The 12,228-nt window shown below is 39.5% G+C and overlaps 1 protein-coding gene across 7 annotated transcripts in view; it reads right to left on the reverse strand.

The window, feature by feature from the left end:
* Positions 1-12,228, reverse strand: part of PDE8B (phosphodiesterase 8B) — a 297,791-nt gene that overhangs the window by 89,713 nt on the left and 195,850 nt on the right. For all 7 annotated transcript variants that reach the window (XM_066381713.1, XM_066381711.1, XM_066381714.1 and 4 more), the window contains one exon: positions 311-389. In XM_066381713.1, coding sequence (XP_066237810.1) covers positions 311-389 — 79 coding nt within the window. The remainder of the gene's footprint in view (positions 1-310; positions 390-12,228) is intronic.

A 12,228-nucleotide genomic window follows, 5' to 3' on the forward strand; every position in this document is an offset into this window, starting at 1 on the left:
TCCATAGGCACTTATAAGCATTTACTCAATAATTCTGATATATTTCTGTGTAAATGCTGCCTTCACAGATGGCCCAAAGAACTTACGCCACTTCTGTCAAAGAAATCACAGGCTCTGATCTGAAACAATTTTTATTCTTATCTAATATCTCATTCTTAGCTTAAGTCTATCCCTTTTCTTTAAATACTTTGATGATCCTTTCTCCAAAGAAAATCTGCTAAAATGAGAGAGTTATGGTAATGTACTTGAAAAAGGGTGGCTCAAACTTAAAAGGTTCTATTTGACACCAAGATAAAAAGTGTCACCGTACCTGAATCACATGCTCATCGCTTGTTATTTCTATGGCTTCGTGACAGTGGTCTAATGCTGTAAACACTGAGTTACAGGCCCTGAAAGTTGCAAAAGATCGATGTTAGTGCTGCTATAAAACCATTAATGTTTCATTGGTTAATTTATCAAAGTATACAGTTCCATAGATTCATTAAAGCCATTTACCTTCTGATATTGCTTTGAGAAAAAACAGAATAAAAAATAAAAACCTAAGCTTTTAAACTAAATGAATATACAACAGCATATACTCCCATGTGTATGATACAAAGAAAAGAACTGCAACTAGCAAAATCTTCATGGATACATATATGCTGAATGAAACTTTAATACTGACACCGGAGAACAAAGGTGTGGGGAACAGTCTTCAAAGTATATCAGTGATATTCTCCTTGACCATGCTGTGAATGAAACAGAGAAGGCAAATTCTCGTCAATTAAGAAAATCTACTTAAACCCAAATTGGATCTGCAGTACTCTAGCCTTTTGCAACAGACACAAACATTTTATCTCCTTTCTTTCATGATCTCAAATAAACAAACCTTTATAGCACTTTGCTTTTAACCACACCCACTGCCATGATGGGAGGCAAACATGGCAGAATGCCCCTCTCTACATGGGCAATTTTCTTGGTGACCTTGGTTGTATATCTGGAATACCTGAAATCATTTCAATTTTTCAATTTCTTAGAAATACTTTTAACTATCTTCCAAATCTAGAGCAACTCCAAAAGCAATAAGTTACTTACTTTCTAATAGCAAGTATGTAACTAGTTTCTAAAGTTTTGTTATTGGTACTGGCTGTCTAAAGAATACCAGTGAAGGCTTTCTTACCTATTACAAAAAAGATCTTGATTTACTGGATTGATGTTTTATAAAACAAGCTCTTAAAATGTTATTCATTTTTCCCACTCATAATGGCATCTCACTGTGCCATCCTGTTTTGAACAAAACTGGGTGAAATCTGGTTCCATATTTTGCCAGTTACGGGACCTTGGCCAACGTTTTATCTTCGCTGGCTTTCAGCTTCCTCATCTATAAAATGAGGAGAATAACAATTTTACAGGTTGTTCTAAAAATCAAAACACTTTATGTGAGGCAGCTCTCAAAGTGCTTGGGACCATGTAAGAATTCAACACATGGTACTTGTTATTCTTTGTAAGATCCCAGAGTAATATTTCTTTGTTCTCTAAGGCTTTCAAAGGCTATGGTGAAAAGTGAATCATAACCCATCTTTTCTCTTGATTCTATCTGCAATATCAAGCTAAGAACTGAAACAAACCAACAACAAGGAACAAGGTAACCTGTATGGGAAGTGAAGGATTTTAGCCCATTGAAAACTAGTGTTCCTATAGTTGTAGAGATTAAGGTACCAGTGTGGGAGGTGAGGAAACTAAGTAATTATGATGTGGGTGAGCAGAGGAGAATATAAACCTAACTCAACTGAGATTCCTGATAGGTGCTACAAGTATTCAAATTGCTCCAGGCTACCTGATTTGAACTGTATACTGTCCTATCACCATCTCTGCATCTGAAAACATGATCATTTAAAATAAGAGAAAAAAATAAAAGAGGACTTTAAGACTGTTTCCAGAGCTGTTACTGCACTGCCTCTTCTGAAAAACAAGCAAGTCCTAGAGTTCTAGCAGTACCTCCCAGACACCCAGGTGTAGAACCCACCTTGGCACCTCAGGAAAGTGTTGCCTGTTCTCCAGAAGTTAGACATTCAAAGCACACTCTCTGAGGGCTAATTTAATTTTGAGAGCTGCAAAATTAATCCCTAACACATTTTATGTGATAAATTCCTCTAACACATGAAATGATAAGAATTATCCTCTTCAGTGACAAACACTTCTGTTCTGCAGTGCTTAGATCTAAGCTCTAAACCAATTTGGTTGATGATTCTATTGAAATAAACCTGCAGCAAAATGAGGCATCAACTTGAATCATGTTCCTAGAGTTTGGGAATTTAATTGCTTATATTAATTATTAATATTCTTTATGCAGAAGAGCCCTCATTTTATTTATTTTCTGTTATTGGGGACCTTGTAACTCTGTGCTTCAAATGTATTTTTGTATCCTTCAGGTTAAGAAGTTGGAAAATTGAAAAAAGCAGCACAAGGAGAAGTAACCTTGGCGAGGAAACCCCTGATGTGCAGGCAATGTAACCACTTCCCCCTCACCTTCTTATGGGCCCTTGAAGGTCCAGAGGGAAAGGCAGGTATTACAGATGTCAGGTGGAAAGTCTACAAACAACACAGTGGTATATATATAGTGGGGTGCACAGTGCGTCAGACTGAGGAGGAGGACACCTGGATTCTCCAGAGCTGCTGCCAACACATAGGGAGCTGGATCGATTGCAGTCTCCCTGGCTCTCAGTGTTTCCTAGTCAACTGTCGCTGAGGTTACATAATCTCGTGTCCCTACCAAAGGTACTCTAGAATCTACTCAAATAACACACACACACACACACACACACACACACACACACACACACACACACACACACACAGAGTCCACCTGGAACAAGGGTAAGACTGCACAAGGTAGTGGCTTGTAGAGAGAAGTCTAAACACAAACCTACATCTTAGCAGGGGTCTGGGAGGCACAGAGAGGGAGGAGTAGAGGCAGCACGGAATCATGGACTTGTAACTAACTGGTCAGCTCCTTCCTGGGCAGTGATGCAGTTACTGGTTGGTTACTCTAAGCCTTCACAGCTGGGCCTCTCCTGTGACACAATGGCTGTCATGCAGAGCCCAAGTGTGGAGAAGCACTCTATCAACATCTTAATACTAGAAAGATGCAGTGTTCCATGAAATATAAAGTTTTACCCATCTTTTAGAAATGGGTAGTTTCTAAAATTGAGGACTGCTACCATCTTAAGACTTGGAATAAAATTAACATAATGGTTTCGGTATAATTCCTGGATAACAGGTATCAGACAAATGGTGACAAGCAGCTAGTATTGCATTAGTAGAAATTGATCAGCTTCAACTCTCAATAAGTAGATAAATCCTCTCTGCATTCTGGGTAACAGTTCTTTTCATAGTAAAGACTCATAAGAATAAGAGGTAAATGGTCACCAGTTACCCCCACTTCCCTAGACATTCCCCATTGCATAACTTCTATTCCATAAAATCAGATGCACTCAGAAATGAGATTTAGTTTTCTTATTTTTAAATGTTATTATATAAAATGAAATTTTAAAATTAGACAGTTTTTGTTTGATCACATGATCCTTATTTTTTTCCTTTGGGTAAGCAAATAGGGTTACCGTATGTGAAACCCTCCAGAAGCAAACCCCTTCGACAGTACAGACTGTCCTTGCAGAATGCCAGTAAGGTCACATATTTAGCTGCAGCTGGGGGTGGAATTGCAGGGGAAAGTATTATATAATTAGATTGTAATTATTCTGGCATTGCATAATAAAGAGCCTCATTTTCCCAGTCTTCAGCAAGTGACGGAGTAGCCTGCCTGCTTCTGGGGTGCAGGTAGAGGCTTCAGAGGTCCTTGAATGCCCTAAGGAGCTGGAGAAGGTCATGGTTTAGGGTCACTGTGCCCTACCCACCTGCTGGACCTTGACCTAGCATACATACCCCAGGAGAGTCAAACCACGCACACACACCCCGGATCTCCAAAAAGGGAAAGAAGCTGGAGACAGTTGAGGCAGAACCAGGCAAAAAAAACCCAGAAGGAACTGACCACTTAGTCTGCTGAGGGCTTTCTCTCGTGGAGAGCTCCGGCTTTCCTCCCTAACCCTAACCCATGCCCACACAGGCTGCTCTCATGCTGGTTGACACACACAATAGGGAAGAGAGGCTCTTTACCAGCCAAGCTTCAGTTGGTGTAGACCAGGGTTCGGGAACCTTTTTGGCTGAGAGAGCCATGAACGCCACATATTTTAAAATGTAATTCCATGAGAGCCATACAACAACCTGTGTACATTACGCATTATCCAATGAAAATTTGGTGTTGTCCCAGAGGACAGTTGTGACTGGCTCCAGCCACCCGCAACCATGAACATGAGCAGTAGGAAATGAATGGATTGTAATACATGAGAATGTTTTATATTTTTAACATTATTATTATTTTTATTAAAGATTTGTCTGCGAGCCAGATGCAGCCATCAAAAGAGCCACATCTGGCTCACGAGCCATAGGTTCCTGACTCCTGGTATAGAAGGTCAGGGATTAGTGCACTGGGCAAACCCACCCTCCTGGGCCACTACCTCCCTGGGTCAAGTCCATTCCCCAACTTCACACTGATTTGTATTAAGAACTTGAGCCTTTAAACATTATGACCAATGACTTCAGCCAGCTCCAGTCAGTGAGAAGTGAGAAGTTATGGGACTTATATTGTGTTAAGTACTTAGAAATTGGCCAACCTCTGAATCTGATGAGACCCTGAAAAGTTTTCAGTGGCCTGTCTCTAAGCAGACCTTGTCAGCACAACAACCGGAGCTCTTTCTTTTTTTTTTTTTTTATAAATAAATTTTTATTTTAATGGGGCGACATCAATAAATCAGGGTACATACATTCAAAGAAAACATTTCCAGGTTATCTTGTCATTTAGTTCTGTTGCATACCCTTCACCCAAAGAGAGATCGTCCTCCGCCACCCTCCATCCAGTTCTCTCTGTACCCCTCCCCCTTCCCCTCTCCCTCCTTCCCTCTCCCCAACCGCCGTAACCACCACACTCCTGTCCATGCCTCTTAGTCTCGCTTTTATGTCCCACCAATGTATGGAATCCTGCAGTTCCTGTTTTTTTTCTGATTCTCTTATTTCACCCCGCACAATGCTACCAAGACTCCACCATTCTGCTGTAAGTGATCCGATGTCATCATTTCTCCTAGCTGAATAGTATACCATGGTGTATATGTGCCCCATCTTCTTCATCCAGTCCTCTATTTTTTTTACAGTGATTAAAAGCCTTTAAGCAAACTCTTGGCCAATACAGCAAGAATCCATAAAAGAGTAGTGTCCTTAACATGTTCATCAAGTCCAAGTTGGCCCCATCACCATGCCAAATCCCTGAAAAATGCAACCCAACCACAGTTCAGTCTGTTAGGAGCTGTCACAGGGAGCAGGAGTCCAGGAAAGTTCCCCACAGGAAAAGTCCGCATGGCAATGAAATTGTTATCACCATTCTATACTTTGGAGCTCATGTCCAAGTCCCAATGACCGCTGCTTCTAGCTAGTAATGATTCAGGTAGACTGGAAAAAGCCATTTGCAGCATGCGTGGATATGGAGCTTCTGTTCTCCACTGCCTGGAGAGTTGAGACCAGGTTGCTTTTCCCTGGAGCTCTGTGACTGTGGCATGGTAAAGAGAACCTTGGGATACACTAAACTGGGTGGCAAAGGTAAATTCATAATACAAGTTGGCAAAAGGAGGAAAGAGAGCTCTAAATTAGGAGTAGGTCCCAGCCTGAAATATGAGTGGGGCATTGAGGTAGGAGGGATAAAGGAAACACTATATATTAAGCAAAGCAGCAGAAAATAGGACTATCAACACCCACAACAGAGATCTTTGAGGGAAGAATAAAAAACCTGACTATTCAGGCAAAACATAGTTAAGTGGCTCTTGTGCAAATGAGATCAGTTTACCTGCTTCTTGGAAGAAATACCCTAGGCTCGTCCACTGTGTCGTAGATGGGGCAGACAGCCCTGGGCACCTTCAGCCTTCAGTGGCAAACCCCAGCTTTCTGGGCAAGGTTAGGTCATAGGTGGCTGGAGCAGGGCTGGAAGAGACTGAACCCTCCCTTAGAGGAGTGAGGGGGAAGCCCACCTTCCACTGTCCCTGTTTCCTCACAGCAGAGGCGTGTAAGCCTGGCAGGCTTTAGCTCAATGACCTTCCTTTCCACTATTGAAGCAGGACCCAGATGGCTTCCTATGAGAACCCTTTGGGGCGTTGGAGCCTTTAAGGGTGTATCCTAAAAGCTGGTAGTTCCCCTGATCTCTATTGGGCTTTTTCTGCCTCTAGGTATCTTAAAAGCCATTCTCAGAAGATCTCGCTGAGGGGTTTGAGGATCCCCATCCGCCTATATAAATATTTTCCATATATCTGGAGCTATTTGGAAAAAGACAAAACAGTGTTATTAGCTCGATCTAATAAAGAAGGTAGTAGTTTGCAGGCAAAAAAGATTTGGTGTCTCCTGTTCATCAGCATTCAAAAGAAATGTAAATTTTTTTTTTTTAAGTAAAAAGCATGATATGGTAGACCGGACGGAGTCATTGGCCTGTTGTGCAGGATTCCCGGGTTCGATTCCTGGCCAGAGCATACAGGAGAAGCGCCAATCTACCTCTCCACCCCTCCCCCTCTCCTTCCTCTTCGTCTCTCTCCTCCCACCCGCAGCCAAGGCTCCACTGGAGCAAAGCCACCCCGGGCACTAAGGATGGCCCCATGGCCTCCACTCCAGTCGCTAGAATGGCTCCGGTTGTAACAGAGCAACACCCCAGATGGGCAGAGCATTCCCCCCTGGTAGGCATGCCAGGTGGATCCCAGTCAAGTGCATGCAGGAGTCTGTCTGACTGCCTTCTCATCTCCATCCTCAGAAAAATACAAAAAATAAATAAATAAAAGAAAAAATATTACAAAAAAAAAAAAAGGGGGGGCATTCCCTTGTGCTAAAGCTCCAGGGAGCATGGAGTGAGCTTGAGTATGTCCTATGAAACATGGAGCTCTATGTTGACATATAAGTCTTTGAAGAAGGAGGAACTGCTGAAATAGTTTATCAGCATTTGTCCCTAAGACAGCAGTCTTTATAGTGGAAACACCATACATAAATATTTGCTGTCTGTCTATAGATTAAGGGGGGGAATATGGCAAATGCTGAAAAGCCATGATCTTTGTGCCCCACCCCTCCACCAACCCCCTCCCTCTCCTCCCCCCACCCTGTAACCCCAACACTGTTGTTCATGTCTCTGAGTCTCATCTTTATGTCCCACCTATGTATGGAATCATATAGTTCTTAGTTTTTTCTGATTTACTTCTTTCACTCAGTATAATGTTATCAAGGCCCATCCATGTTGTTGTAAAAGATCCTATGTCATCATTTCTTATGGCTGAGTAGTATTTCATAGTATATATATACCAAAGTTTTTTAATCCACTCGTCCTCTGATGGACACTTGGGCTGTTTCCAAATCTTTGCTATTGTGAACATTGCTGCCATAAACATGGGGGTGCATTTCTTCTTTTCAAACAGTGCTATGGTGTTCTTGGGGTATATTCCTAACAGTGGTATAGCTGGGTCAAAAGGCAGTTCGTTTTTTAATTTCTTGAGGAGTCTCCATACTGTTTTCCCCAGTGGCTGCACCAGTCTGCATTCCCACCAGCAGTGCAGGAGGGTTCCCTTTTTCCCACATCCTCGCCAGCACTTATTCTGTGTTGTTTTATTGATGAGCGCCATTCTGACTGGTGTGAGGTGATATCTCATTGTGGTTTTAATTTGCATTTCTCTAATCATTAGTGATGTTGAACATTTTTTCATATGCCTATTGGCCATCTGTGTGTCCTCTTTTGAGAAGTGTCTATTCATTTCTTTTGCCCATTTTTGGATTGGATTGTTTGTCTTCCTGGTATTAAGTTTTACAAGTTCTTTATAAATTTTGGTTATTAACTCCTTATCAGACGCCATGTCAAATATATTCTCCCATTGTGTAGTTTGTCTTTTTATTCCGTTCTTATTGTCTTTAGCTGTGCAGAATCTTTTTAGTTTGATAAAGTCTCATTTGTTTATCCTGTCTTTTATTTCACTTGCCTGTGGAGACAAATCAGCAAATATATTGCTGCGAGAGATGTCAGAGAGCTTACTGCCTATGTTTTCTTCTATGTATGCTTATGATTTCACGGCTTATATTCAAGTCTTTTATCCATTTTGAGTTTATTTTTGTGAGTGGTATAAGTTGGTGGTCTAGTTTTATTTTTTTGCAGGTAGCTGTCCAGTTTTCCCAACACCATTTGTTGAAGAGGCTGTCTTTACTACTCCATTGTATTGTCTTACCTCCTTTGTCAAATATCAGTTGTCCATAGAGCTGTGGGTTTATTTCTGGGTTCTCTATCTGTTCCATTGATCTATGTGCCTGTTCTTATGCCAGTACCATGCTGTTTTGAGTACAATGGCCTTATAATATAACTTGATATCTGGAAGTGTGATACCTCCCGCTTTTTTCTTCCTTTTCAAGATTGCTGAGGCTATTCGTGTTCTTTTTTGGTTCCATATAAATTGTTGGAATATGTGTTCTATGTCTTTGAAGTAAGTCATCGGTATTTTAATCGGTATTGCATTGAATTTATAAATTGCTTTGGGTACTATAGACATTTTAATGATGTTTATTCTTCCTAACCATGAGCACGGTATATGCCTCCACTTATTCGTATCTTCCCTGATTTCTTTTATCAATGTTTTATAATTTTCCGAGTACAAGTCTTTAATCTCCTTGGTTAGATTTATTCCGAGGTACTTTATTTTTTTGGTTGCAATGGTAAAGGGGATTGATTCCTTGATTTCTCTTCCTGACAGTTCATTATTAGTGTATAAAAATACCTCTGATTTCTGAGTATTGATTTTATATCCTGCCACCTTGCCAAAATCATTTATCAGGTCTAGTAGTTTTTTGACTGAGACTTTAGGGTTTTCTATATACAATATCATGTCATCTGCAAATAATGAGAGTTTTACTTCTTCTTTTCCAATTTGGATGCCTTTTATTTCTTTTTCTTGTCTGATTGCTGTGGCTAGGACTTCCAGAACTATGTTGAATAAGAGTGGTGAAAGGGGGCACCCCTGCCTTGTTCCTGATCTTAAGGGGATTGCTTTTAATTTTTGCCCATTGAGTATGATGTTGGCTGTGGGTTTGTCATAGATGGCCTTTATCATGTTGAGGTATGTTCCCTGTATTCCCACTTTGCTGAGAGTTTTGATCATGAATGGGTGCTGGACTTTATCAAATGCTTTTTCTGCATTTATTGAAATTATCATGTGGTTTTTCTTCTGTCTTTTGTTTATGTGATGAATCACATTGATTGATTTGCGAATATTGTACCAGCCTTCCCTCCCAAGAATAAATCCTACTTGATCATGGTGTATAATTTTTTCCATATATTGCTGGATCCAGTTTGCTAATATTTTGTTGAGGGTTTTTGCCTCTAAGTTCATCAAGAATATTGGCCTATAATTTTCTTTTTTTGTGTTGTCTTTGCCTGGTTTTGGAATCAGAATTATGCTCACCTCATAAAAGGAGTTTGGAAGTCTTCCTTCCTCTTGAATTTTTTGAAATAGCTTGAGAAGGATAGGAGTTAGTTCTTCTTTGAATATTTGGTAGAATTCACTTGTGAAGCCATCAGGCCCAGGACTTTTCTTTTTTGGGAGTTTTTTGATAGCTGTTTCAATCTCATTTGTTGTAATTGGTCTGTTTAGGTTTTCTGATTCTTCCAGATTGATTTTTGGAAGATTATATGATTCAAGAAATTTGTCCATTTCATCTAGGTTGTCTACTTTTTTGGCGTACAGTTCTTCATAGTATTTTTTTTACAATATTTTGTATTTCTGTTGTGTCAGTTGTTATTTCTCCACTCTCGTTTCTAATTTTATTTATTTGAGTCCTCTCTCTTTTTTTCTTGGTGAGTCTCATTAAAGGTTCTTCGATCTTGTTTACCTTTTCAAAGAACCAGCTCCTGGTTTCATTGATCCTCTCTATTGTTTCTTTAGCCTCTATGTCATTTATTTCTGCTGTGATCTTTATTATTTCCTTCCTTCTACTAGCTCTGGGCTTTACTTGCTGTTCTTTTTCTAGTTCTTTTAGATGCAGGGTTAAGTTGTTTATTTGAGCTTTTTCTAGCTTCTTGAGGTATGCCTGTAATGCTATAAACTTCCCTCTCAGGACTGCTTTGCTGTGTCCCATAAATTTTGAGTTGATGTATGCTCATTATCTTTTGTTTCTAGGAATTTTTAAATTTCTTCTTTGATCTCAATGTTAACCCATTCATTGTTTAATAACGTGCTATTTAGTTTCCAAGTGTTTGAATGTTTTTTAATTTTTTTATTGTGGTTGATTTCTAGTTTAATGCCATTGTGATCAGAGAAAGTGCTCGATATGATTTCAATCTTCTTAAATTTGTTAAGCCAGCTTTTGTGCCCTAACATGTGGTCTATTCTAGAGAATGTACCATGAGCGCTTGAAAAGAATGTATATTCTGCTGTTTTAGGGTGAAAGGTTCTGAAGATATCTATTAAATCGAGTTGATCTAATATGTCCTTTAAGTCTGCTGTTTCTTTGTTAATTTTCTTTCTTGAGGATCTATCTAATGATGTTAATGGGGTATTGAAATCCCCTACTATTATAGTATTGCTGTTGATCTCACCCTTTAAGTCCATCAAAGTCTGCTTTATATATTTAGGTGCTCCTATATTAGGTGCATAGATATTTATAATGGTTATATCTTCCTTTTGGATTGCTCCCTTTATCATTATGTAGTGACCTTCTTTATCTCTAACTATGGTCTTTGTTTTAAAGTCCATTTTGTCTGATATAAGTATTGCTACCCCAGCTTTTTTTTTCATTTCCATTTGCGTGAAATATTTTTTTCCATTCTTTTATCTTCAGTCTGTGTGCATCTTTTGATGTAAGGTGTGTCTCTTGTAGACAGCATATGTATGGGTCCTCTTTTCTTATCCATGCAGCTACCCTATGTCTCTTGATTGGATCATTTAATCCATTAACATTTAAGGTTATTACTGATATGCAATTGTTTATTGCCATTTTTTTTCTTTAAAACTGTATTTCTCTTTTGCTATATTCTTTCTTTCCTTTGATCTGTTTACAACAGGTCCCTTAGCATTTCTTGCAGCCTTGGTTTGGTTGCAGTGAAATCCTTGAGTTTTTTTGTCTGTAAAGCTTTTTATTTCTCCTTCAATTTTAAATGATAGCCTTGCTGGATAAAGTAGTCTTGGTTGTAGGTTCTTGTTCTGCATTACTTTGAATATTTCTTGCCATTCCCTTCTGGCCTCAAGTGTTTCTGTTGAGAAGTCAGAAGTCATCCTTATGGGGGCTCCTTTGTAGCTGATAGTCTTTTTTTCTCTAGCAGCTTTTAATATTTTTTCTTTATCATTAGCTTTGGTATTTTAATTATGATGTGTCTTGGTGTTGGTTTCTTTGGGTTTCTCCTTAATGGAGTTCTCTGTGCTTCCTGAACATGTGAAATGTTTTCCTACCTTAATTGGGGGAAGTTTTCCGCTATAATATGTTTGAACATAGTCTCTATCCCTTGTTCTTTCTCTTCTTCTTCAGGAACGCCTATGATGCGGATGTTATTTCTCTTCATATTGTCACAGAGCTCTCTTAGAGTTTCCTCAGACTTTTTGAGTCTCTTTTCTTTTTTCTGCTCTGCTTCCATGCCTTTATTTATTGTGTCCTCTAACTCACTGATTCGATTCTCTGCTTCATCCATCCTGCTTTTAATTCCTTCCATTGTATTCTTTATTTCAGATATTGTATTTGTCATTTCTGACTGATTCTTTTTTATTATTTCAATGTCCTTTTTTATATTTGTTATCTCTTTATTTAGGTTTTCATAATGGCCATCTATGGTTGTTCTAATATCTTTGAGCATCCTAACAATCATTATTTTAAACTCTGCATCTGGTAATTTGGTTATATCTGATTCACTTAGGTCCTTTTCTGGGGATTTCTCTTGGTTTATTTGTGTTGTATTTCTCTGCCTCTGCATTTTCTCTTCACGGAGTGGCTGTGATCAAGCGCTCGGGTGCACAAGCGTTGGTGGCCTTGGCCTTTGCCCCGCCCTCGTGTGTGACGTTATGCTTGGTTCTGAGGGCACTGGCGAGCACCTTTGCTTGGCTGCGGGTCTCCGCCTATTTCCGAGCTTTCGCCCTTCCCTTTTGTCTC

Source organism: Saccopteryx leptura, chromosome 4 (assembly GCF_036850995.1).
Source record: "Saccopteryx leptura isolate mSacLep1 chromosome 4, mSacLep1_pri_phased_curated, whole genome shotgun sequence".
In the NCBI taxonomy this organism is placed as follows: Eukaryota; Metazoa; Chordata; class Mammalia; order Chiroptera; family Emballonuridae; genus Saccopteryx; species Saccopteryx leptura.